This window comes from Podarcis erhardii (assembly GCF_964252035.2).
Source record: "Podarcis erhardii genome assembly, chromosome: 4".
Classification (NCBI taxonomy): domain Eukaryota; kingdom Metazoa; phylum Chordata; class Lepidosauria; order Squamata; family Lacertidae; genus Podarcis; species Podarcis erhardii.
Genome location: NC_138508.1, coordinates 1,307,966 through 1,335,086, shown reverse-complemented (window position 1 = coordinate 1,335,086; position 27,121 = coordinate 1,307,966). Strand labels below are relative to the sequence as shown.

The 27,121-nt window shown below is 45.3% G+C and overlaps 1 protein-coding gene and 2 long non-coding RNA genes across 3 annotated transcripts in view; 2 read left to right on the top strand and 1 right to left on the bottom strand.

The window, feature by feature from the left end:
- LOC309340935 (uncharacterized protein) overlaps positions 1-27,121 on the top strand; it is a 157,465-nt gene that overhangs the window by 19,327 nt on the left and 111,017 nt on the right. Inside the window, exons 3-5 of the mRNA XM_081860200.1 lie at positions 1,850-1,931; positions 2,209-2,291; positions 5,050-5,176. Of these exons, the coding sequence (XP_081716326.1) occupies positions 1,850-1,931; positions 2,209-2,291; positions 5,050-5,176 (292 nt within the window). The remainder of the gene's footprint in view (positions 1-1,849; positions 1,932-2,208; positions 2,292-5,049; positions 5,177-27,121) is intronic.
- The window catches only part of LOC309341366, a 52,045-nt gene continuing 28,896 nt past the window's right edge, over positions 3,973-27,121 (bottom strand). The window contains exon 3 of the long non-coding RNA XR_014156269.1: positions 3,973-4,519. This is a non-coding gene — a long non-coding RNA (uncharacterized lncRNA). The remainder of the gene's footprint in view (positions 4,520-27,121) is intronic.
- On the top strand, positions 19,020-19,976 carry LOC309341371. Its single transcript, XR_014156274.1, has 2 exons — positions 19,020-19,403; positions 19,788-19,976. It is a non-coding gene; the product is annotated as an uncharacterized lncRNA (long non-coding RNA).

The following is a 27,121-nucleotide window of genomic DNA, read 5'->3' as shown; positions in this document are numbered from 1 at the left end:
TGGGGGTCCCAGGGCTGCAGCAGGGGAGGGGGCCTGGGGGGCCTGATCTGCTCATGCAGGGGGGGACCCCAAGTCAGGGAGGAGGAGAGGGTCCTGCCAGGGAGGGGCCAGGGCTGCCACGCTCTCCTTCCTGCAGATCAGAGGATCCCAAACTCATCTGGCCTTCTGCCCCCCCCCTTCAGAAAAATCTCCTTTCTTGAAACAAAGGAGTCCCTAGGACTCGGGGTGACATTGCTCATCGTCATTGCACAACAGAGGGAACATCTGCAAATGGTTTTCCAAAGCTGGACGAGGAGGTGGACTAGACACCGCCCCCCCAAAAAAAGGTGGGAAAGAGAGGCCGGGAATAAAGAGAGGGATCCCAGCCCATAGTCTGGCTGCTGCATTGGGGACCAGTTTCCCAGTGTCTCCCAGGGCAGCTCCCCACGGAGGCCACGGCAGCCATCCCCTCGCACCCAGAGCAGGGCATCCCAGGACCCCATCCTCTCTCTCCCAAAGGGATTGGTGCTGGCAAAGCAGCCGGAAATGGGCGCTGCTCCTCCCTGAGCCTCCAGGGACCAGGGCATCAATGGCTGTGTGTGTGTGAAGCTATCTAATAGAATAATAAATTTCCTGCCCTTCACCCTAAGCTTCAAGGGAGATGTCTTTGGCCCCATCCACTTGGCTCTCTGGGGTTTTCCAGATACATACCTGGCCCTCAGAGCAAAGAAAAAGGGACCCCACCCAGGAGTCTGTCTGGAGAGCGGCAGAGAGTCCAAGTGCAAATAAGGAGACAGAAGCAGGGGAGTGGGGGTGGGGGGGAGCAACTCCTGAGGACCCCCAGGTGAGAACCCCCACTAGAGCCAAGCATCCATTATTCACAAGATACAAATGACTCCCTTGTCAGTCAGTTCTGCCTTCATCCATTGACTGGAAGGCAGGAGCAACCAGGCTGATTCATCTCCCAGAAATCCCTTCAGTTGCCTCCACATTTTGCATTGCTAGAAGGCTAGAGACTTATTTCGTCTCCTCTTCCTCCTCTTTCTTTTAAAAAAGATAGCTCATGGTCTGGGATGCGGTGCAGTCCAGCCCTAGTTCCCAGCAATCCATGCTTGCTCAGGGAACCATTCCCCCCCCCCCCGTCCTACAGATTCTGTAACAGAACAATGTATTTGCTTTGTAGGATTTGCTAGAGCTTCTCATGAACTTGTCAGAAGACCAAAGGGTTCCTTCTGATCTCTCAGAGGCTTCCTGAGAGCACAGATGGATGAGCGAGACACAGCTGGCCCTGAAGAAGGAAGAGGCCATGCAAGCCAAACTGGGAGCAGTGGGGGATTCTGGGAAAACTCTGGGCAGAAGATCCTGGGTGAGGAGGACACCCTCCGCTCAGAGGTGCAGAGCCAGCAGGTGAGGCAGTTCTGCTGCCAGGAGGCCAAAGGACCCCGAGAGGTTTGCAGCCGACTCTACTACTTTTGCCACCAATGGCTGAAGCCAGAAAGGCACACGAAAGCTGAGATGCTGGACCTGGTGATCTTGGAGCAGTTCCTGGCTGTCCTTCCCCCAGAGATGGAGAGCTGGGTGAGGGGCTGTGGAGCGGAGACCAGTTCCCAGGCGGTGGCCCTGGCCGAAGGTTTCCTCCTGAGTCAGGCAGAGGAGAGGAAGCAGGTGAGAGAGACTTTGCTCTGGATACTCCCAAGGGGATCCAACAGGATGGAGAACATCCCATAATGCTCTACTGTTGGCCCATTCTTTTCCTGGGAAGGCATCCATGGAATGAGATCTAACACCCTTAAAGCTTCTGTCTTTGTCATTCTCTTTCTAACATTTCTTGCCATTCATTCTCTGTTTTTAATATTTGTTGCTCTTTCAGAAAAGGGATCGTTTTGCAGAAATGGACCTGGATTCCTGTGAGGCAGAGAGGCCTCCGTTGGACACCAGAGAGAGGCCACTGGGTAAGGAGGAAGGTGGCTTTTCTCTGTTTGGTCTCGTTCTGTTGGTTTTCCAACTAATCTGTGAGTTGTTTTTTTTTGGGGGGGGGACAGTTGGGACCAAGGGTCCAAAGGAAGGGGAAAGTAGTTTTGCACAACTAACATGAAATGGGCACAAACGTCTAACTGCACTCAGCAGGTAAGGCTTTCTCAAAGGCCCATCTGTAGTTAGAGATGCCCTGTTTCACCTGTGAGAGAAGCAGGCACTCCTGGCATCCTGATTACCGTTTTTCTCTTTCAGGAGACAGAATGATGCCGGCAAAACCTCCTGATCCGCCTTTTCATGGGGGCAGAAGGGAAGCAGTGGCTGCGGAACCAGATCAGGTCAGGGGAAGCTGCCTGGTTGGGACAGAGGCCGAGGGATGGAGCAATGTCATGGACTGGTTGGGCACAGAGGAATGGTGGGAGGAAGCAGCCGGGGAACCAGGAAGGGAAGAGGGCTCAGAGCCCAAGAAGTGGAGGTGGAAGAAGGATGAGCAGTCAGAGGGAGAAGAGGGAGAAGCCTGGGAAGAGGAGGTGTCAGAAGCTGAAGGGGCAACAGCGCTTAGTGAGCTGGGAGACTCTGGGCTGAATGCAGTGCAGAATCAGAGGCAGAAGAGGAAGGAGGCAAGTGGGCAGAGGGAGGTCGAGAGGAAGAGGTGAGTCAGGAGAAGGAGGAGCCACCGGGGGCTCCCTCTGCTTCTGCCAGAAGCCCCCCCCCCTGCTTGTCTCTCAGAGCCAGGAAATGTCTGACATTGGAGGAGCAAAGGCAGGCTGCACACTGGCGCACTGTTCAATCCTATGCTAGAAACCCCGGGGGGGGGGGACTTAGAAAGTTGTGGGGAGCCGGGGTCTTCACTCTTTTCAAACTTTGCACTATATAATCTCACTTTTCATATACCTCCACACTAAAGAAACTTCTACCTAGGCAACTAACTAGTCCATTGATTGATTGACAGTGCAAACTGACAGCCCCTCAGGGAATGAGCTGCTCTTCTCATTAGGCCCGAAGCTCAGCCAAGTCTGTGAACATCGTGTTCTTGCTGATAAAGAGTTAACTCCAGCTGTGAACTGTGGGATTTCCTGCCCAGATAACTCTGTGACACCAGCCTTCTGAATGTCGCCAGTAGGATTCATCTGTAGTTGCAGTTTTTATGGGATCCTAGAGTTGAAAGGGACCCCAAAGGCCATCACGTCCCACGCCCTGCATTGCAGGAGTCTCAGCTAGATCCTCCAAGACAGATGGCCATCCAAACTAGGCTTCTTGTATTTCATAGAATCATAGAATAGAATCATAGAATCATAGAGTTGGAAGAGACCACAAGGGCCATCGAGTCCAACACCCTGCCAACACCATCAGAGCACTCCTGACATATGGTTGTCAAGCCTCTGCTTCAAGACCTCCAAAGAAGGAGACTCCACCACACCACACCACATTTCTATATTCATCACTAAATGCTAAAATAGGCTTCTAAGCTGTGGACAGACGAGAACAAATAGAGGCCAGGATTCACCTAGCCAGCCACATCTGCTGCGAAATATAGCCTGCCCCCCACTCCTCCCCCTCTCCATGCCCCCTTGAACCCCTGGAATTTGGCTCTAGGGCATTGGAAGGGAACCTCCTCAGAACAACTCACGAGGAGAGGAGAAAGTGGATCCTTCCATCGGGGAAACTGGGATGCTTGCGTAGGCAGAATAACGTGGAAAACAAAAGCTGGAGAACCACCTATTTGCACAAAGACAAATACCCGTAATTAAAAGCAGAATAAAAGAATTGAATTAAAGCGTTAAAATAGCTACCCATAATTAAAATGTGCAGCAAAGCAATCCTACTGAAATAACGCAGCAGAATTAGATAAACTAAGAGGAAGGATTCAAAACCGGCGAGACCAGAAATTCCCGGAAGACTGGAGTAAACTGAAAAGTAATTGTGAAGAACAGACGACATTTGTAGGGTTGCAAGAAGTTTTGTGAGGAGTATTATTAGAAGTATGGAAAAAGGATGATTTGTTAAGAGATGTGTCAGAGCTGCCCGAGGTCCCAGCTCACAAAGGACCAACGCCAGTTCGTTGTTATATACAAAAGTCTTTATTGAAGTTCAGTTTCGATTTCAAAGCCGCAGCTCGCAGCTCTACGTCTCAAACTCTAGACTGCTGAAGCTCCGTCTGAATCTCCTCCCCCCAGACACCAGTTTAAGACTCTAGCCTTGCTCCACCTCTTCCTTTGCTCTTTCCTCCTCTGGGTCCGCCTGTCCGCTGGGGTCTGGCCCTTTCTAGACTCTTCTGACGCTGAGTCCCCTGAGTCTTCCCCCTGCCTCCGCCGGGCTTTAGGACCTGGTTCCCAATCCGGGTTTTCTGCTGTCCCGCGCACCTGTACATTTGAACTTGGCGTGCGTGCCCAGCCGGCAACCTTTCTCCTGACCGTCACACTGCTCCTGTCACTGCTTCCCCCTTCGGGGAGGCTAGCTGGACCTGACTTCCCCTCCGTTCCCTCACTCTCCGATAGAGGCGTGGTAAGCCCTGACTCATCTTCTCTCCCTGCTGGAGGAGACGCTGGCCCTGATACATGGGACTCTTTCCCCAAACCACGCTCTGGTGGGGTAGCTGGTCCTGATCTCCTGCTGCTGCTTTAGGAGTCCCCGCTGGCCCCTTGCTTCTGGTGCGTCCCCCCTGGGACCCCCCTTGCCCTGGCCATCGGCGCCCCCCTCTGGGAATCTTCTGAATTGCTGGAGAAGCTCATGGAATCTCTCGTGCCACTGTCATACTCCCCTACGCTGCCCTCAGATTCTTCCCCTTCGCTCTCCATTTCCTCTCTTCCCTGTGCCTCTGCTCCTGAGCCCCTGACAAGATGTAAAGGCAATATAAAGTTAAGAAATGCATAAGAAATGGATAAAATGGTGGATCATCAGAGGTGCTGATGGAAGTCCAAAAAGATTGTATAAGGGATAAGTTTTGTGGTACATTTTATAATTTATTAGTTAAAATTTAAAATATATATATATATAAAAATAACGCAGCAATTAAGAGGAAGTAAACAACATATCATTGTGTAGCAGATCATATTTCTGCTGTCTCAGAGGAGGACATTTCCCTTTTTCTTTTAGGGTCCAGTGTGCTTTGAAGACGTCTCTATTCGTTTCACGGACGAGGAATGGGCGTTGCTGGATCCTGACCAGAGAGCTCTGCATAAGGACGTCATGGAGGAGAATCGGGGGATCGTGGCCTCTCTTGGTAAGGCTCCCTGTGGGATTGTCCTATCTGCCTGGAATATCAAAAAATACCTCTATTTGACAAACCTCATATATTTTCACAGAGCTCAGCAGCGCCCCCTACAACACCTGGGAACCTAACACCCCCACAATAAACCTTGAACAGCAAATTGCAGTTTTTTCTGAGAACCATCTTCCTCCAGTTCTGCCTTTTTATACCACGATTCGGCTGGTCTGAACTGCCCAGGCATCTTAAATGTCAGCTTCAGAGTTGTTTGGAAAGATAAGTAGCTTCTGTCAGGTTTTCTGTTTTTGTTTTATTGGGTTGACCAAAGAGACACCTCACATTGGCGATGGAGGCGATGCCATGACTGGGCCAAACAAAATCCGTCCCAGAGAAGAGCCAGGCTTATTGAATCTCAGGTAGTAGTTGCAGTGATAATAATAGTAATAATTTTTATTTATCCCCTGCCCATCTGACTGGGTTGCCCCAGCCACTCTGGGTGGCTTCCAACACATACATACACATGAAACATTAATAATAACCATCTGATCCCATATAAAAAATACATTAACTTTAAATGAACAGCTAGTGGCTAAAATCGTGGAAACTTTTTAAAAAGTGTGTTTCTGAGGTTTGATGGCTCATAGCACCACTTTTTTCGGAGTGATACCATAGGAAAGATAATTTGATGAAGAATGCAATGCAATAACTTTTATGAAGGAGTATTTATTAGAACAGCAGTCATAAAAAAGAAATGTGAAACACATAGAAAAAGGGAGATATACAGAAATTCTCTCCATGTCAATTAATACTGACTTTGGTAACCTTTAGCTTTAATTCCGGCCTTACAACACCTTCCCATGGAGTGAAGCAAGTTTTTTAGTTCTGCAGTTGTGATAATGTAAAACCAAGATGGAATTATTATTATTATTAATAATAATAATAATAAATTTTTTATACCCTGGCCTCTGCAGCCAAGACTGGGCTCAGGGTGGCTAACAACCAGTAATAAAAACAAGTTGATTAAAATACAATTTAAAAGATTAAGATACAACATTAAAACATTAGGATGCAGCCTCTTCATGGGAGGAGAAAGGAAAAAGAAAGAGGGGAAGGGAATCAAACTGATTCTAAGCCAAAGGCCAGGTGGATCAGCTCTGTCTTACAGGCCCTGTGGAAAGAAATCAGATCCTGCAGGGCCCTGGTCTCATGAGACAGAGCGTTCCACCAGGCTGGAGCCAGAGTTGAGAGGGTCCTAGGCCGTGAAGGGCTTGAAAGGTCAAAAGCAGCACCTTAAGTCTGACCCTGTACTCCACCGGGAGCCAGTGCAGCTTGAAAAGCACTGGGTGAATATGCTCCCACGGCAGAGACCCCGTGAGGAGCCTCGCTGCAGCATTCTGCACCCGCTGGAGTTTCTGGGACATCTTCAAGGGCAGCCCCGTGTAGAGCGAATTACAGTAGTCAAGCCTGGAGGTGACCATCGCATGGATCACTGTGGCCAGGTCAGGGCGGGAAAGGTAAGGGAGCAACTGCTTGATGCGGCGACGGTGGGAAAATGTCGCCTAGGCCTGTTGTTGTAACCTGCGCCTCCATGGAAAGGGAGGCGTCAAGGATTACACCCAAACTCTTAACGGAAGGCAATGGCAAGAGAAGGGAGTTGGAGACTTCCGGGTTAGCGCCATCGGCAATGGCGGAGCTCCTCTGACTTAGAGGAACCTGCTCCGCGAAAATCGGGTCTTGCCGCCGCGGCGAAGGCGGAGACCCTTCAAAAATCCCAGGCAGAGGAAGCCTGGGAACATGGGATTCGGCTGACACCAGGAGCGCCCCCCCTACCCGCAGGGAAACCCCTTTTATGGGGCTTCGAAACGACGTGGGGTGAGCGGCGCGGTGTTTTGAATCGACCACTATTTTTACGGAGTGAAGCCGCACAGCCGTTGCCGGAGAGCGCTGACTTTTTTCTTGTGGACAATTGGATTTCAAATAACAATCCGTGAGTAGAACGGGAAATTAGGTTTTTAAAACAATTTAATTTGGCAAGGAACGGGGGAAGGTCTAAACAGGAAGTCCACCTTCCCCCTTCTGTAAATAGACTGAAGCAAAGAGTTTGTTAACTAAGGTCTTGGAAAGTTCTACATAAAGGATTAAAACTTCACTGATTGAAACTATTACTTACACTCCCTTTGGAAGCAGGGGAAGCCTGCTGGAGAAGGTAAAATTTAGGAACTGAAGCGTCACGTCTCCAAACCCGGGAGAGGTCCACGAGGAGCCCATCGACGGTGAATAGACAGGTTTGACAGCTGTCAAATTTGACAGCTAGCTGTTAAGATACAAAGAAAGACTTTGTTTCCATTGTCCGTTTCTGCGTTTAAAAAGAAGGAAAGGTAACTGGAATTGTTATTAATTTACTTTTGAGACTTTTGGGACTGTGCTGGAAGGATTGATAGACTGCTTTCCTCTAGAGGGAGTTTTGGGACATTGTCACAAGAATGCAACTGGGAAATTAGCCTAAAGATAAAAACTCTGAGAAATGAGCTTTGACCTTGGACATTTCAAGGATGTCGGTGGAGAAAGAAGTTACGCTTGTATTGAACAGGACATTTTATCTGTTGGGAAAGCTGCATGAACAGATAGATGCCATGGCTACTAGCGTTGATATTTTGGGAACAAAAGTAGGCATTAGTAAAGAAGTCGACAAGAATCTGACACAAGAATCTTTCTCAATTGAACAAATTGAAGAACCAGAGAAGGAGAAAGTGGTTGTTAAAGTGATGCAAGGGGGAGCTTTAACCCTACAGAGACAATTGGAGGATTACAAGTTGAGGCCTTACATGACTGTAATTAGGAGAAGCCAGTTTTTGGAGATGGGAGCTTGGCTTGATTTGGAAAATGAAAAGTGGAGAGATCACCCTATGTGGGGATCAAATCACTTTTGGGATATGAATTTGAGCCAGGAGGGGACCGAAGTTTCTGGGGCCTTTGGATTCGGAAGAAGTGTGAAACAAGATTCGGAATATTTTATGGGCCCTATCTTTAATTATGGAAATGGCAGACTTGATAAGAAGGAATATGACCATCGTTGGGTTGAGAACTGGTTCTTAATATTAAAGATTATCAAGAAGATCGGCAGATGGGAGATGAAAAAGACTTAAGAGCCTCGGATTTGAGATCTCCAGGTTGATGGACTGTTGTAAGCCGATGGAACTGTTGGCAGGGGCCGAGACCGGGGAGGGGAGAAGGTGAAAAAAAATTGGGAATTTAAAGTGTATATATTGAGAATTTTTTTTAAAATTGCTTTTAATGAGAGATGGAGAAATCGTGGAATGGAATTTTTATGACCCTAGGGGAAATGTCTTAAGAGAATAGGTTTAAATATATCAGTTTTAATGACAAATAAGGTTAAATAAAGTAAAAGTGGATGGCTAATTGAGGAGGTCTGAGCACCTTCGTATCGACAGACCTAGGAACCTCCCCTACCCAATTGAAAATCGATAAAAAATGGATTTTGGCTGTTAAAATATTCTCTACCCACTTTAAGATCATATGCATCAATGTTTATATTCACCCACTTATGAAACAAACTGATCTTAAAAACATCTGGAACGAACTGGAAGACTGCATTCTCCTTGTCTCAAATAAGTTTCCCTCTGCCTCCTTAATTATTGGTGGGGACTTTAATGCAAGGTTAGGCCATTCAGACGAACAGCTAATCAACGAAAATGGAATGGGTCCCCTAAATGCTAATGATGAACATTGGCCCCTATTCAGGCGTCATTTACTTGACCCAGTTACCAATTTTGCTGGTACATGTCTTTTTCTATTGGCACTTAGATTAAACCTTGTTATTTTAAACGGCCTCTCCTCGGGAGACTGCCCTGGCCAATTTACTTATTGGTCAGGCTTAAGGCATTCTGTTATTGACTACATTCTTGTCTCCCAAGAACTCTTTGATTAACATATTGAATTTACTGTAGATATAAGAACCAAAAGTGACCATCTACCCCTAAATCTTAAAAGGACTGAATTTTGGGAACCCTCCAGATGTGGCTCGCCCCACAGACACCTGATCCTAATGTTTTACAACAAATAGGCAGATCCAGAATTAAATGGTCCCCTTATGTTAATAACAACTTTAGCATTTGGACACAATCAGTGGAAGGTCAACTCCTCTGGGCTGATCTGACCTCCAACGATATTGAAGAGACCTCCCCAATTGACCATTATAATACATTAATCCGAAAACTCCAACCGTTATTGTCAAGACTCAGGAGATCTAGCCACAATGAGTTCCCTACCAACAAAAAATGGTTTGACCGCGAATGCATCCAGGCAAAACTTATACTCAGGGAATGCTTTAAGGTCTTCCAGCAAAATCCTAACCCTACTACTAAATTAGAGTTACAACTTAAAAAAAAGAACTACAAAGAGTTACTAAAAACCAAAAAAAGAACCGCAGACTCTCTCATCTGGCATCAATAGAAAAAGACAATACCAACTTCTGGAAAATTATCTCCAGTCAAACCAAAGCTCCTAACGAGGGCACAATAATCCCTGCAAACTCATGGGAAGAGCACTATAAAGTGCTGTTTAGGGAACATTGGCCTCCTGCACTGCTTAACATCTCTTTAGATAATGATACACCATGGCCCCCAACATCTGAAACTGAAATCACTTTGTTAATTCTACAAATGAAATCTGGCAAAGCCCCAGGAAGTGATTTCATTGTTGCTGAACTTCTGAAAGCGCAAATAAACTGGTGGGCCCCGGTTCTTGCAAATCTATTTTCATATATAGATAAGACAACTGAAATCCCTAAAGATTGGGGACTGGCTATAATTGTTCCTATATTTAAAAAGGGCAACCCCTCTGATCCATCTAATTATAGACCAATTAGTCTTCTGAATGTGATCTGCAAACTTTATACAAAACACCTATGCCTAAAATTGTGTGAATGGTTAGACCATAATGATTTGCTAGAAATTGAACAAGCAGGATTTACATCTGGACGTTCCACCATTGATCACTGCTTAGTGTTAGATTATTTTGTTTATAAGTATGTGAAACATTGGAAAAAGTCATTGTATGTGGCCTTTGTGGACCTAAAGGCAGCATTTGATTCTGTATCCAGGGGTAGGCTCTGGGCCAAATTGGCCAATATGGGTATTAACAGAAGGCTATTACTTCTGATGATTAAGCTTCATGAGAACAATACCCTCCAGATAAGACTCGCACAGGACGGAAGACTCTCTAGAGAAATCCCAGTCCAAAGAGGAGTTAGACAAGGATGTCTATTAGCCCCATTTTTATTTAACATCTATGTTAACTCCCTGGTCACATGTTGCCGTGAAATCGAAACCCATCCCCCCGTGTTCTCTAACGGCAGAAAAGTACCAGTTTTAATGTATGCGGATGACGCTGTTCTTCTCTCTCAAACCAAAGTGGGTCTGAAACGTGCCTTAGGAAAGTTTAGTGACCAATGTAACACTGAGCTGTTAACAATTAACTTTGCCAAAACCAAAATTGTACATTTTAACCGCTCCTTCAGGAAAGATAATTGGAGCGTAAAGGGAAACGGCATTGAAAAGACTAAGATCTTCCAATACTTAGGCATTACTTTCTCTTATAATGCCAAATTGTCAACACACCTGACCACATCAGCTATATCAGCAGGAAGAAGTGCAAATGCCATCCTTAGATTATTCAGAAGGAAAGGTGCTGGCTTCCTCCCGATGGCCCTAAAAGTTTTTCAGGCAAAATCTTTAGCCCAACTCCTGTATGGCTCTCAAATTAGCCCTTCTACCAACCTTAAGACCCTTGAAACAGTACAATCAAAATTCTTAAGATCATTATTTGCTACCCCAAAGTGTACACCTAATGCAGTCTTAAGGCAAGAGGCAGGACTGACCAGAGTGGAATTAAAAGTCTGGGAGCAAGCAATATCCCTCTGGCTGAAAATCCATTACAATCCTAAGGGACTGTTACCTTACTTCCTGGCCGCAGTTCCCTATCCTCCTTGGCTTATGCAAATAACTAACAAGATCAAACAAATTGGCCTAAACCCTGAAAATCTTCTTACTGGAACTCTGAACAAGGCAAAAGTAATTATCACTCAGAGACTTTACGATGTCGAATTACAACAAGAAGACGCCCTACTCCCGGAGACGTATAGATGTTTAAAAGCTTGGCCTAATTTTGCAGCTGCCCCTTACTTAACTAACATCACTAAGGAAGCTTATAGATGGGCTTTCTCAGAGCCCGCTTTGAGACAATGCCCTCAGCAGTGCTGTACGGCAAATTTACGCGGGTACCAATGCATGCGCGTCTCTGCCCCTGTATGTCTAATAAGGTAGAATCTAAAAAAATTCCTTCCAGTAGCACCTTAAAGACCAACTGAGTTAGTTCTAGGTATGAGCTTTCGTGTGCATGCACACTTCTTCAGATACACTGAAACAGAAGTCACCGGACCTTTCTATATAGTGAGAAGGTGGGGAGGGGTATTACTCAGAAGGGTGGTGGGAATGGGTGATTGGCAGATAGCTGCGATGAGCCTGTTGACGACTCTTAACGACTGCAATAGGTCTAACAGGAAAAAGCAAGGGGTGAGAAGGTGAAAAATGGCTTTGTCATGTATAATGAGATAAGAATCCAATGTCTTTGTTCAAACCAGGTCTCTCCATAGTTTTAAGTTTGGTGATAAGTTGCAATTCAGCAGCTTCTCTTTCCAGTCTATTTCTGAAATTCCTTTGTAATAGAACAGCTACTTTGAGATCTTGTATAGAATGTCCTGGGAGATTGAAGTGTTCTCCTACTGGTTTTTCTGTCTTGTGGTTCCTGATGTCGGATTTATGTCCGTTTATTCTTTGGCGTAAGGTCTGGCCTGTTTGTCCAATATAGAGAGCTGAAGGACACTGTTGGCATTTTATGGCATACACAATGTTAGACGATGAGCAATTAAATAGTCCCGAGATGGTATGTGTGATGTTGTTGGGGCCAGTAATGGTGTTGTCCGGGTGTATGTGGCAGCAAAGTTGGCATCTGGGTTTATTGCAGGCTCTGGTGCCAGTGTCCGTGTTAAGTCTGGTTATAGTATTATTGTGGGTTAGGAGTTGTTTAAGATTGGGGGGCTGTCTGGAGGCAATGAAAGGTCTTCCTCCCAGAGCTTGAGAAAGAGAACTGTCATTGTCCAGGAGAGGTTGTAGATCTCTGATGATGCGTTGTACTGTTTTAACTTGGGAGCTGTATGTGATGACTAGAGGTGTTCTGTTATTTTCTTTTTTGGGTCTGTCTTGCAGCAAGTTCTCTCTGGGTATCAGTCTGGCTCTGTTGATCTGTTGTCTAACTTCATCTGCTGGGTATTTTAGTTCTAAAAAGGTTTGCTGTAGATCTCTTAGGTGAGAGTCTCTGTCTGTAGAATTGGAGCAGATGCAGCTGTAACGTAGTGCCTGGCTATATACAATGGACTGTTTGGTATGTTTGGGATGGTAGCTAGAGGCATGTAGATATGTTTGTCGGTCAGTTGATTTACGGTATAAGGTGGTGTCTATGCGCCCATCCTGTATTTTTATAGTAGTGTCCAAAAAATGTATTTCTTGCATAGATTGATTCATTGTTAGGTTGATAGTGGGGTGAAAATCATTGAATTTCTGGTGGAAGGTGTCCAGGGTCTGTTGACCATGTGTCCAGATGGTAAAAATATCATCAATGTATCGCAGGTACAAGAGAGGTTTGAGTGGGTAGGAGTTTAGGAAACGTTGTTCTAAATCCGCCATGAAGATGTTGGCATACTGTGGGGCCATGCGGGTGCCCATTGCTGTGCCGCTGATCTGAAGGAACAGGTCATCACCGAATTTGAAGTTGTTGTGGGTAAGGACAAATTGGCAGAGTTTGGTAGCAAAGTCCGCTGTGGTTTTATCTGAAATGGTATTCCTTATAGCTTGTAAACCATCGTTGTGTGGGATGTTGGTATACAGAGATTCCACATCCAAAAAAAAACCCCAAAAAAGACCCAAAAAAGAAAATAACAGAACACCTCTAGTCATCACATACAGCTCCCAAGTTAAAACAGTACAACGCATCATCAGAGATCTACAACCTCTCCTGGACAATGACAGTTCTCTTTCTCAAGCTCTGGGAGGAAGACCTTTCATTGCCTCCAGACAGCCCCCCAATCTTAAACAACTCCTAACCCACAATAATACTATAACCAGACTTAACACGGACACTGGCACCAGAGCCTGCAATAAACCCAGATGCCAACTTTGCTGCCACATACACCCGGACAACACCATTACTGGCCCCAACAACATCACACATACCATCTCGGGACTATTTAATTGCTCATCGTCTAACATTGTGTATGCCATAAAATGCCAACAGTGTCCTTCAGCTCTCTATATTGGACAAACAGGCCAGACCTTACGCCAAAGAATAAACGGACATAAATCCGACATCAGGAACCACAAGACAGAAAAACCAGTAGGAGAACACTTCAATCTCCCAGGACATTCTATACAAGATCTCAAAGTAGCTGTTCTATTACAAAGGAATTTCAGAAATAGACTGGAAAGAGAAGCTGCTGAATTGCAACTTATCACCAAACTTAAAACTATGGAGAGACCTGGTTTGAACAAAGACATTGGATTCTTATCTCATTATACATGACAAAGCCATTTTTCACCTTCTCACCCCTTGCTTTTTCCTGTTAGACCTATTGCAGTCGTTAAGAGTCGTCAACAGGCTCATCGCAGCTATCTGCCAATCACCCATTCCCACCACCCTTCTGAGTAATACCCCTCCCCACCTTCTCACTATATAGAAAGGTCCGGTGACTTCTGTTTCAGTGTATCTGAAGAAGTGTGCATGCACACGAAAGCTCATACCTAGAACTAACTCAGTTGGTCTTTAAGGTGCTACTGGAAGGAATTTTTTTATTTTGTTTTGACCATGGCAGACCAACACGGCTACCTATCTGTAAGGTAGAATCTGTCACTCACATCCTTCTATTTTGCGAATTCTATAGTGAAGAACGAGTTCAACTTATTCTGCCGCTTTTATCAAAATTTATACTCCTACAACATTATTTGAAATCCTCCCCCGAAATTCTAAGAAAATACCTTCTGGAAGATTCCTCAAGCTCAATATCATATGAGGTGGCCAAATTTTGCACTTTAGCAATCAGGAAGCGTAAATCTCTTTTGTTGAATGGCACACTACGAAGTTCCCTTGTGTAATTTTTTTTTTTGATGTTGTTGTTGATTTCCTTTTGTTTGATCTTGTGGTGTTCTGTGTCGCTGGCTTTTGCCGCAATAAAACTAACTTGAACTTGATGGCTAGTTGATGAAAGAGAGAATGGAAAATTACAGTATATTAAGATAAATTATTAGGATAAAAATAAAGATGAAGGATTTGCTGAAATATCTATTTGAACTAGAAAACAAAGAGGGGAGATGTGAGGAGGTCAAGGAAATAAGTCATAGAAAGAAAATTATGTAAAGGTTTAACTTGTTTTTTTCTGTTTTGATTGTATGTATTTTCTAATTATTATATTTTCCTTTTTATCTGTTTTTGGGGGTTTTTGCTTTTTTATTTTTGCATTTTTTCTTGGAAATGTCTTGGGGTTTTTTGGATTGTGTTTTCTGTTGTTGTTTTTTTTGTAATGTTTTAAAACCTGAATAAATATTATTCTAAAAAAAAAGGGAGTTGGTCCCTCATCCCCTCATTTCGCTTGGGCTATTCCCAGGCCATTCCAGCAGTGGAATAGGATTTCACATTCAGGCTCAAGTATTTGATTTATGTATTTGGGGGCATTGACGTTCCCATTAATGACACAAATTCTGCCCCCATCTTTTGCTGTCCTACAACCCCAGATCATCACACTATCTGGGTGTTTCACGGTCGATGTAATGCAAGTAGGATGTAAATCTTCTCCGATTCTCCTCCTCGCGTATTTCATGCCCTCACTACCAAGCAAGGAGATTGGGGTCTCATCGCTCCAAATAACACTGTCCCATTGTTCCGCTGTCCAGTTACCATGGGTTTTAGCCCAGTTTAATCTTTTCCACCTTGGCTTGAGAGATAATGGCTTTTCCCTTGGAATTCTAGCATTTAGACCAGTCCTTGCACTCAACTTCACCTTCCATTGCCCCATGTCATCTTGTAAACACCCAGATGATTTTCTTCTGTCCTGTAGGCACAGTCCCTTCATTCTTCAATCATCACTTGCTGTTGTGCACCTTTTCCTGCCTTTACCAGTCTGATTTTGGAGTGACTGAGTCTCCTTATGTTGTTCTTTAGTCGTGTCCGACTCTTCGTGATCCCCTGGATCAGAGCACGCCAGGCACTCCTGTCTTCCACTGCCCCCCGCAGTTTAGTCAAACTCATGCTGGTTGCTTCGAGAACACTGTCCCAGCATCTCATCCTCTGTTGTCCCCTTCTCCTTGTGCCCTCCATCTTTCCCAACATCAGGGTCTTTTCCAGGGAGTCTTCGCTTCTCATGAGGTGGCCAAACTATTGGATCCTCAGCTTCACGATCTGTCCTTCCAGTGAGCACTCAGGGCTGATTTCTTTCAGAATGGATAGGTTTGATCTTGGAGTGTATGAGAGTCTCCTTATACCTCTTCACAAATATAGAAAGGCCAGCTTCGGTTAAGTTTTCCTCAATCTTCTTCTTTTTTCTTTTTTTAAAATGAATATTTATTGAATTTTATAACAAATAAAAATATATCAATCAACATGTTATATACAAATGTTCTCCCTCCCGTCCTCTGGACTTCCCTCAACTTCCCCTCTACTGAGTTATTTAGTTTTATTTATTGTGTCCTGCTTTAGATAAAAGTAAATTCCCTTACCATTTCTCTAATTTTTCTGTTACTATAATAAAGTTGTGAACGTTTATTCAGACCCTGCCAGCTGTTGTTTCTGTAAGTAACCTGTAAATGGTTCCCAAACTTTTAAAATCTTTTTTGTCCTTCTCTTGTAATTTATCTGTTAGCTTAGCCAATTCTGCATAATTCATCAGTTTTTCTTACCATTGCTCTTTTGATGGTATTTCTTCCATCTTCCAATTTTGTGCAATCAAGATATTTGCCGCTGTTGTAGCATACATAAATAATGTCCATTTTTCTTTTGGCTGCTCTTGATTTGAGATACCTAACAGAAAGGATTCAGGATGTTTACCAAAGCTCATTTTAAACATTTCTTTCAGTTCATTTTATATCATTTCCCAATATTTTTTAATGCATTTGCATTCCCACCACATGTTCCTTCCTTTTCTTTACATCTCCAGCATCTCTTATTTTCTTTTTTAAACATCTTTGCCATTTTCACTGGTGTGATATACCATATATACATCATTTTCATGTAATTCTCTCTTAATAATATACAATCTGTAAATTTTATATCAACTTTCCACAGTATAACATAACACACTGGCAAAAGTCAAGCTAAGCAAGTTGTGCCTCCTTTTTCTGGTTATTCTGCTATGACTTTTGATAGAATACAGATAATTACATTCTTCATTAAATTATCTTTCCATTAATACATAATTTTGTGGTATTACTCTAAATGAAGTCGTGTTACGAGCCATCAAATGTCTGAAATATACTTTTTCCCCAAAAGGCTTCCACAGTTTTGGCCACTACAAACAAATCAACATTCAACAACCATCAGAATATATTAATAAAAATGTTGGTTAATGACAACCAACAAAGGCAATGAACAAAGACCCAACTCCCTTCAGTTCATCTTGACTTGTTCCTGAGGCTCTAATCCCTTTTTTGTCTTCATTGCAGATTTTGATGAATTGGAAAACAAGAACAAGAATGAACATGACAAAACCCCCGGAGAGGAGAAGCCATGCAAAAATTTGGAATGTGGAGAGAGCTGCAGTCAGAGCTCCCATTCCACTTCCCAACAAAGAATTCTCATTGGAAAGAAACCCTATCAGTGCATGGAATGTGGAAAGAGCTTCAGTCAGAATTCCAATCTCACTAAGCATCAGAAAATTCATACAGGGGAGAAACCCTATCAGTGCGTGGAATGTGGAAAGAGCTTCAGTCAGAATTCCAATCTCACTAAGCATCAGAAAATTCATACAGGGGAGAAACCCTATCAGTGTGTGGAATGTGGAAAGAGCTTCAGTCAGAGCTCCTCTCTCACTTCGCATCAACTAATTCATATAGGGGAGAAACCATATCAGTGCAGGGAATGTGGAAAGAGCTTCAGTCAGAACTCCAATCTCACTAAGCATCACAGAATTCATACAGGAGAGAAACCCTATCAGTGTGTGGAATGTGGAAAGAGCTTCAGTTACAGCCACATTCTCACTTCCCATCAGAGAATTCATACAGGAGAGAAACCCTATCAGTGTGGGGAATGTGGAAAGAGGTTTAGTAAGAGCTACAATCTCACTAAGCACCAGAGAATTCATACAGGAGAGAAACCCTATCAGTGCGTGGAATGTGGAAAGAGCTGCAGTTCGAGTTTCCATCTCACTTCGCATCAGAGAATTCATACAGGGGAGAAACCCTATCAGTGCTTGGAATGTGGAAAGAGCTTCAGGGAGAGCTCCCATCTCACTTCCCATCAGAGAATTCATACGGGAGAGAAACCCTATCAGTGTGGGGAATGTGGAAAGAGCTTTAGTCGGAGAGGCCATCTCACTAAGCACCAGAGAATTCATACAGGGGAGAAACCCTATCAGTGCGTGGAATGTGGAAAGAACTTCAGTCAGAGCTCCCATCTCAATTCCCATCAAAGAATTCATACAGGGGAGAAATCCTATCAGTGCATGAAATGTGGAAAGAGCTTCAGTACAAGCTCCTATCTCACTTCCCATCAGAGAATTCATACAGGGGGAAAACCCTATCAGTGCATGGAATGTGGAAAGAGCTTCAGTCAGAGTGCCAATCTCACTTCCCATCAGAGAATTCATGCAACGGTTGAAAAAACCATTATACAGCTTTAGGAGCCAGGCAAATCCGCACCTTGTTAACCAGGCCTTTGCCTGATTGACATCTGATGCCCTTTTAAAATGTGGTAGTGAGGGGGGTTACAGATGTATATTTTGTGTTTTTATGTTGTCTTTTTATGTTGTAACCGTCCTGAGACATGTGGGAACAGGAGTCGACTTTTAGAGGCTGAGGGGTTTTTGCTCCCCAATGATATATTTGAGGGGGGCGCACCCCGCAGTTGATAGGCATTGCCATTCCAATGGCCTGCATGCATCATGTGATTGATTGTGCAAGGAGGGCCTTACCTGGCCCCCCACCAATATTTGATTCAAGTTGGCACTACTGGCTCGGGTGGTATACAAATTAAATAATTACATAAATCACCTTCCTTTGCACATGTTTCAGCTTGTCAATATCCTTATTTATTATCATTTTTAATATTTATGTGCCCTCCATCTGAAGATTTCACAACATAAGCATACAAGATGAAAGGATGCCTTTCTCAAAAACAAGTCAAGCCAGAGAAATCTCTCCTCCCCTTTTTTTGGATGGAGTTACAAACTTTGTTGATCAGGGAACAGCTGTGGAAATAGTGCATCTTGATTTCAGTAAGGCAATTTTTGACAAAGTCTCCCGTGATCTTTCTGTGAGGAAGCTGGTAAAATGTGGGCTGAATGAGGAAACTGTTCGGTGGATTTGACTGACCGAACCCAAAGAGGACTCCTTCATGGTTCCTCATCATCCTGGGGAAAAGTGACAAGAGGGGTGCTGCAGGGTTCTGTCCTGGGCCCGTTGTTGTTCAACTTCGTTATAAATGACTTGGTTGAAGGAACATGCTCATCACATTTGCAGACACCAAACGGGGAGTGGAGGTCAATGTGGCAGAAGGCAGAATCAGATCAAGGGCAGTTACAAATATTAGGCCTGAATGTATGCTTTTGACTTGACAGCGCAGGGAAGATACCCAGCTTTATAAATTCGTAGAAAATCCATACTTTAACCGACTCTCCTCATTCCAATAGCATTTTAACCCTGAAAGAAAGGTGAATTTGGGCTCCACCTCCCTCCATGAACCAAGAAGCAGGAAGTCACGTGGGCAGCCGGAAGAGGGCATCTTTCCCCAAGCCTGAGAGCACATACACGGCCCCCCACCCAGGGAGTGACGGGGGGGGCAACAATAGACATCCCCAGAGGCACTTTAGCAAGTCAGGTGTTCTGAAACCCCATCTTCGGACAAGTCCTGAGGGCAAGGAGATGCCAAGGGTTTCATTGTTCTTTGGGTAATGGGTACTTAAGAGGTTAAAGGGACATGGGTGGCGCTGTGGGTAAAACCTCAGTGCCTAGGACTTGCCGATCGTATGGTCGGCGGTTTGAATCCCCGCGGCGGGGTGAGCTCCTGTCGTTCGGTCCCAGCTCCTGCCCACCTAGCAGTTCAAAAGCACTCTTAAGTGCAAGTAGATAAATAGGAACCGCTTTATAGCGGGAAGGTAAACGGCGATTCCGTATGCTGAGCTGGTGCTGGCTCGCCAGCTGCAGCTTTGTCACGCTGGCCACGTGACCCGGACGTGTCTTCGAATGGCGCCGGCTCACGGCCTCTAGAGCCAGATGAGCACGCAACCCCAGATTTGGACACGACTGGCCCGTACGGGCAGGGGTACCTTTACCTTTACCTTACTTAAGAGGTGTTGGGAGCGGTGTCTGGCCCCTGCTGAACTTGTGTATGTCTTATATCCCCTGCTCCTCTGTGATGTAGTATGGGCCTATTCATGATGCCCTGTGAAATGTACTCTGGTTAAAAGTCAAGGTAACCCTTGGTTTATTGTTGGGCAACAATAAAGATCAAGGTCTACTGACCGCTGTTTTGCTCCAAATTACTTGGCTGGAACTTGCTTCTTTTACCGACCGCATGGATCCATGAGGGACTTGCACCCGACTGGCAGGGCGGATGAGTCGTCAATCAACCTGGAATCTTCCGCAACACCCATAAAAGTGTATCCTATTTATTGCTGAGAAATCGTACCATACTCAGCTTACGGATCTCAACCCCAAGAAACCCTAAACAGAGTAGCTGCCTTTCCCCCAATTTCTTAGCTAGCAATAACGGATATTGAGAAGGAAGAAGAGAGAGAGAGGTAGGCATCCATTCAGCGATGCTGCCCCACTCCAGTTTGCCTCTGTCGGTCCCTGATCCCCCTTTCCTGTGGCCCCTGAATGGCTGTCTCCTCATCCGTCTCTCTCAGGAGACAATGGGGGACGGCTCAAGCGGTGGGGAGATTGCAAGGCCTGCTGGGGCAGCTGGCTGCTGTGACGGACAGCAGAGCCAGAGCAGAGTCTGGGGGTGCAGTGCCTCACCATTCCACCAGGGGGCCAGAGCCTCTTTCTGATTGGCTACCCAGAGGGGGGTGGCGCCAGCACTTTTGGAGGGAAAATAAAGAGAGCCCTTTCTGAGGGGATTTGAGATGGGAAAGAGGGAAGGTTGGGAGAAGATGGGGATGAGGAGAGGGGGGAGGGAGGGAGGGAGAAGTGGCTCTGATCTGAGTGGATCATCCGCTCTGAGGAGAATATCTATGGGGCCAGAGGAAGGAGCCTCATAGCTGAGATGGGGAGACCATGTTGAGGGTCTGGAGGGAGTATTCAGATGGAAGAGAGGCTGGAGGGAGAAGCTGTGGGAAGACTCTCCTCTTCTTCTGGGGTCTCCTTCCAGTCAGGAGGAGAGAGATCTTCTAGGAATAGGAGATTCCCCGAGTCGGTGGCAAGGGCTGAGAGGATCCCCTGGGTCTGGCATACGAAGGAAAATACCTCAGGGGAAGCGAGGAAAAGTGGCCCCTGGCTGTTGTTACCGGAAAAATCCGAGGGCTCCCTTGGACAAAACAAAGACACCAACCAGGATAACCTGGAGCAAAACTGCAGCCTGTAGGCTTGGCCTTTATTGACTGTTGCAACAGGGTATTCCCCTCACTTGCAGGAGAGAGAAAAGACACAGAAAAATGGTGTGCAAGACCTTATAAAAACTTTTGAAATTCCCATCCTGTAGGTCAAGCCCACCCCCAGAAACATCATGCATACATTACAGAAAGGAGGGGTTGAGGGAGGAGTTGCAGTGGTAACCTGAGTGTCCTGTCACCTGGCTGGTTCCCTTCCCCCCCTCCCCATGAGTATTTTCCAGGTGACAGAGGGGAGTTGGCGGTTTCCTGCCCCCAGAGAGAAGATCTGATCATTGTCCTTTGTTCCAGTCCATGCTGAATCCACTCCCATATGCAAGTTCTTTGTGATCTTTTGAGAGCTTGCAGGGCAGCAGCTGAAGAAGGAGCAAAAAGGGTTTTCTGGTGTGTTTCTTGTGGCTGATTAGCTGCTCTCCCTGTGGAAAGGTCAGAGGGGGCAGGGTTTCTGTTGAGTCAGGTGATTAGCTGTGGGAGGAGCTTATCAGAGCTTGCAGGGCAGCGGCGCGCACAGTTTGATCCATCTTTAGATTTAGGGGAGCTAGTCTCAAACGTTTGTTGGGGGAGACCTAGGGTTTTTTTGGGGGGGAATTATTTGTCCTGTCTGCACGCTTCTTAGGATGGAGGAACGCTGTAGCCAGCCCCAATGACACGTTCTCAAGATGGAGAGTGAGGGAACAGCTGCAGTCGCCTGCCATTCCTGCGCAATGTTTGCCATCTTGCCAAAGGTTGCAGGCAGCTTTACCCGCAGCAATTGCATGTTGATTGCTCTCTTAAAAGACAAAGTCCAGCAACTGGAGGAACGTGTGGCTACGCTCCAAAGCATTAGAGAGCTGGAGCTCTTCTTGGAAGCAACAGAGCACACCGTCTCCACCGAGGAGGAGACAGGGGACTCCCCTGAGAAGGAGGCTAGTTCACCAACACAGGAGCCAGATATATGGAGAAACGTGACTCAAAGAAGTAGCAGGCCCAGGGTTCGCTCTGATTGTTTAGAAATACACAATCGCTTTGAGGTCCTCTCCCCTAGCATGGAAGACGAAGAGCAGACTCCATTTGAGGATCTCTCCCTCGTTACAGTCGATCAGGTATATGAAGACGAGCAGCAAAGTCAGTCCTCAGGGAATGTGCAGGCGACCTTGGAACGGACAGATCATGGAAGAACCCCGACCAAACCTAAGAGGAGGCGTGTAGTGGTGATAGGGGATTCCCTACTGAGGGGAACAGAAGCAGTGATCTGTGGGCCTGACAAGATGTCTCGGGAAGTGTGCTGTCTCCCCGGGGCTAAGATCCAAGATGTAACTGAACGACTGCAAGGAATCCTAAAACCCACTGACAAATACCCCTTCCTCTTGGTTCATGTGGGAACCAATGACACTGCAAGCAATAGCCTCCAGAAGATCAAAAGAGACTATGAGGCTCTGGGCAGGAAATTGAAGCAATTAAATGCACAAATTGTCATCTCATCTGTCCTCCCAGTTGAATGACGTGGCCCAGGGAGAGAGGGAGAAATAGTGGAAGTGAACAGCTGGCTTCGCAAATGGTGTAAACAGGAACGGTTTGAATTCTTAGATCACGGACTGCAGTTTCTTGAAGATGGACTTCTGGCAAGAGATGGGCTGCACCTCACAACGGTTGGGAGGAATGTTTTTGCCAAGCTGCACTGGCTTCCGGTGGAGTACAGGGTCAGATTTAAGGTGCTGCTTTTGACCTTTAAAGCCCTTCACGGCCTAGGACCCTCGTACCTACGGGACCGCCTCTCCTGGTATGCCCCACGGAGAGCCTCAAGGTCCATAAATAGCAACACCCTAGTGGTCCCGGGCCCTAAGGAAGTTAGATTGGCTTCAACCAGAGCCAGGGCCTTTTCAACTCTGGCTCCGGCCTGGTGGAATGCTCTGCCTCATGAGACCAGGGCCCTGCAGGATCTGATTTCTTTCCGCAGGGCCTGTAAGACAGAGTTGTTCCGCCTGGCCTTTGGCTTGGAGGCAATTTGATTCCCTCCCTCCCCCCCTCTCTCTTTTTTTCTTTTCCTTCTCCTCCTGCAATGAGGCTACATTTTAATATTTTAATGTTCCATTATTTTAATGCTGTATTTTATTTTTGTTTTTAAGTTGTAATCATTCTTCTTGTTTTTATTATTGTTTGTAAGCCGCTCTGAGCCCGGCCTTGGCTGGGGAGGGCGGGGTATAAATAAAAAATTATTATTATTATTATTATTATTATTATAAAAATCTCAGAAACCTCATCAAGAGGGCTTTAAACTGACTAATGTGGGGGAGGGAGACAGTGCTCCTGAAGGTGGGAGTCTATCAATTGATGAAGATGATCATCCAAATGTCATAGACCAAATGGAGCAAACAGCACGCAGACCTAGTGGTGGGAGGAAAAAATCCTTAAATAAGAGACACGGGGGAATGATTAATGGACTTCAATGTCTGTACACTAATGCGCAAAGCATGGGTAATAAACAAGATGAGCTTGAGCTCTTGGTACAGCAAACTAAATATGACATAATAGGCATCACTGAAACCTGGTGGGATAAGTCCCACGATTGGATTGGAATGTAAGAATGGAGGGATACAATCTATTTCAGAGAAACAGACCAGACAAGAAAGGAGGAGGAGTGGCGTTATATGTCAGGGATGTGTATACCTGTGAAGAGATCCAAGATTTAGAACCTCAAAGCCAAAGTGAGAGCATTTGGGTCAAAATTAAGGGAGAGAAGAATAACAGGGACCTCATTGTGGGAGTTTACTATAGATCCCCAAGCCAAATGGAGGACATAGATGATGCCTTCCTGGAACAGATGGCCAAGCATGCAAAAGGAAGGGAGATAGTAGTAATGGGGGACTTCAATTACCCGGATATTTGCTGGATGTCAAACTCAGCCAAGAGCATAAGGTCAAACAGATTCCTCACTGGCCTTGCAGAAAACTTTGTTGTCCAGAAAGTGGGAGAAGCAACAAGAGGAACAGCCATTTTAGATCTGGTCCTAACCAATGCTGATGACCTGGTTAGTGGGGTAGAAGTGGAAGGATCATTAGGCGCGAGTGATCATGCTCTTCTGAAGTTTACTATACAGTGGAAAGGAGCAGCCAAGCATACTAGGACTCAATTTCTTGACTTGAAGAAAGCCGACTTCATAAAACTTAGGGAAGTGCTGGGTGAGATCCCATGGACAGTAATATTAAAAGGAAAGGGATCTCATGATGGCTGGGAGTTTGTTAAGAGGGAGATAGTAAAAGCACAACTTCAGGCAATACCAATGAGACGGAAACATGGAAGGTGCCTAAAGAAGCCAGGGTGGCTATCTAAAGAACTTTTAACTGAGTTAAGATTAAAAAAGGATGTGTACAAAAAATGGAAAAGGGGGGAAACCACCAAAGAGGAATTCAAACAAATAGCCAGCACGTGTAGACACAAAGTCAGAAAAGCTAAAGCACAGAATGAACTCAGGCTTGCTAGAGAGGTTAAAAGCAACAAAAAAGGCTTTTATGGGTCTGTTCGTAGCAAAAGGAAGAACAAAGAAACAGTGGGGTCACTCAGAGGAGAAGATGGTGAAATGCAAACGGGACACAGAAAGGGCTGAACTCCTCAATGCCTTCTTTGCCTCAGTCTTCTCCGATAATAATAATAATAATAATAATAATAATAATAATAATAATTTATTTCTACCCCGCCCTCCCCAGCCAAGGCCGGGCTCAGAGCGGCTTACAAGCAATAATAAAAACAAGATGAATGATTACAAACTTAAAAACAAAAATAAAATACAACATTAAAATAATGGAACATTAAAATATTAAAATGTAGCCTCATCGCAGGAGGAGAAGGAAAAGAAAGAAAGAAAAAAAGAGAGAGAGAGGGAGGGAGGGAATCAAATTGGCTGCAAGCCAAAGGCCAGGCGGAACAACTCTGTCTTACAGGCCCTGCGGAAAGAAATCAGATCCTGCAGGGCCCTGGTCTCATGAGGCAGAGAGTTCCACCAGGCCGGAGCCAGAGCTGAATAGGCCCTGGCTCTGGTTGAAGCCAATCTAACTTCCTTAGGGCCTGGGACCACTAGGGTGTTGTTATTTATGGACCTTGAGGCTCTCCGTGGGGCATACCAGGAGAGGCGGTCCCGTAGGTACGAGGGTCCTAGGCCGTGAAGGGCTTTAAAGGTCAAAAGCAGCACCTTAAATCTGACCCTGTACTCCACCGGGAGCCAGTGCAGCTTGAAATGGTTGAATGGTTTCTTTAAATGTAAAGGTTCATCATTGTTCCACCCGATGTGTATGTCTTTAAGGGGCCAGAGCAAGGGCCAGAGCAAGATAACAAGACCCAGCTTTACAGCTGTGAAACATAGCAGGTGCTGCTGAGTTGCATTGATTAAAGGTGTGTCAGCATTTGCATGTAGTATATAAGGAGCAGCACCTAGCTCTCCCATTACCCTGGGGGTTGGGTTGGTGGTTGGGTCTGGTTTGTTGTTAATGTATTTAGTGTATAAGGAGTTTTTGTTTTCTTGTAATTAAAACCTTGTTTAAGTTATTTTTGAGTCCCTTTCTTTTTAATGCATGGTCTCCCCAGCAAGCTCTCTGCAGCGCTAGCATACTGCAAATAGCCAACATCTTTGGTTATGGGCCCAGCTGCTGAGTGGATGACTGCATATTTTTGGACTCTGAGAAAGGTTTGAAAACTCCTTCTCCTGTTAGTGTAGTTTTTGTGGGTCTGGAAGATTTCCAGAATGGTTGACCGGGTTCCTGAAGCTGAGAAGGCTCTGGTCTTCCCACAGCTGACAGATGAGAACTATAGTTTATGGTCTTTTCGGGTGGAGGCACATTTGACCTCTAGGGAAGTATGGACCTATGTAACTGATGACCCTCCTGACCCTGTAACTAATGCTTGGTCGAAAGGAGATGCAAAAGCCAGGGCAATAATTAATTTGGCAGTCAGCGACCAGCAAGTAGTCTATATAAGAAATAAGAAAACTGCCAAAGAAATGTGGGACAGTCTTGCAGCAGTGCATGTTAGAAAAGAGTCAGCGTCTGCATTGACGTTTTTCAAGCAGCTGTACCAGACCAAGTTGCAGCCTGGTAGTGATTTGGCAGTTGAGACGTCTGGAGGCAATACGCGGCGAATTAATTCGAAGGGACATGGACATACCTGATATTCAGTATGTTTTTATCATTCTTTGTTCCCTTAATGAGGACTTTGATGGTATAGCTAGCCAGATATCTGCCGTCCCACCAGCACAATTAACTGTGGAAGGGGTGACGGCAAGCTTAATGGGCGAGTTGGATAGAAGGGAGGCTTGTGCCATAAGCACTCCTATTTCCAGAAAGAATGAGGAATACCATATGCAAACTTGTTGTGATACAACTGCATTTAAATCTGCAAAGCATTGTTGGTTCTGCAATAAGCAAGCACATTTTGCAAAGGACTGCAGAGCCAAAAGAAAGCAATGTACTCCTAAGCCTTTTTCTGCTCGTCAGTCACGGTTGTCATCTCAGCAGCCAACATCGCACCTTAAAGACAGAAATGAGCCGCGAGCTTTTCATGCTCGGACAACAGATCGTAAAAGAATTAAAGGTGCCAAGTGGAAGTCTTTTATTGTGGACTCAGGAGCCTCTCACCACATTTGCAATGATCGAAGCTTGTTTATTTCTTTCGAAGAGGAAATTGGTAATGTACATTTAGCCAATTCACAAGTCTTGCAGTCGCTTGGCAGGGGTACTGTTAAACTTGACTCTTTAAACATTACAATAGCAAACTGCATATACTGCCCATCAGTGGACAATTTATTGTCAGTAAGGTGTTTTGCTCATCAAGGTATAACTGTGCGTTTCTTAAAGTCAATGTGTGAGTTTTTTGAGGGAAACAAACGTCTATTGTATGCCCGGGACTCTGATGGTTTATATAGACTGTATTTTCGCACCTACTCCCAATCACCTATAAATTGCAGAGCAGCACAGTCAAGCCAGGGGTTGAGGAATGTAAGGCCTCATTCTGGGTGTGTCCATGAGGCGCACAGAATTCTGGGACACTTGAATTTTGCTGATGTAATTAGGACGAAGACTATTGTTAATGGCCTCAACTTAAAACCA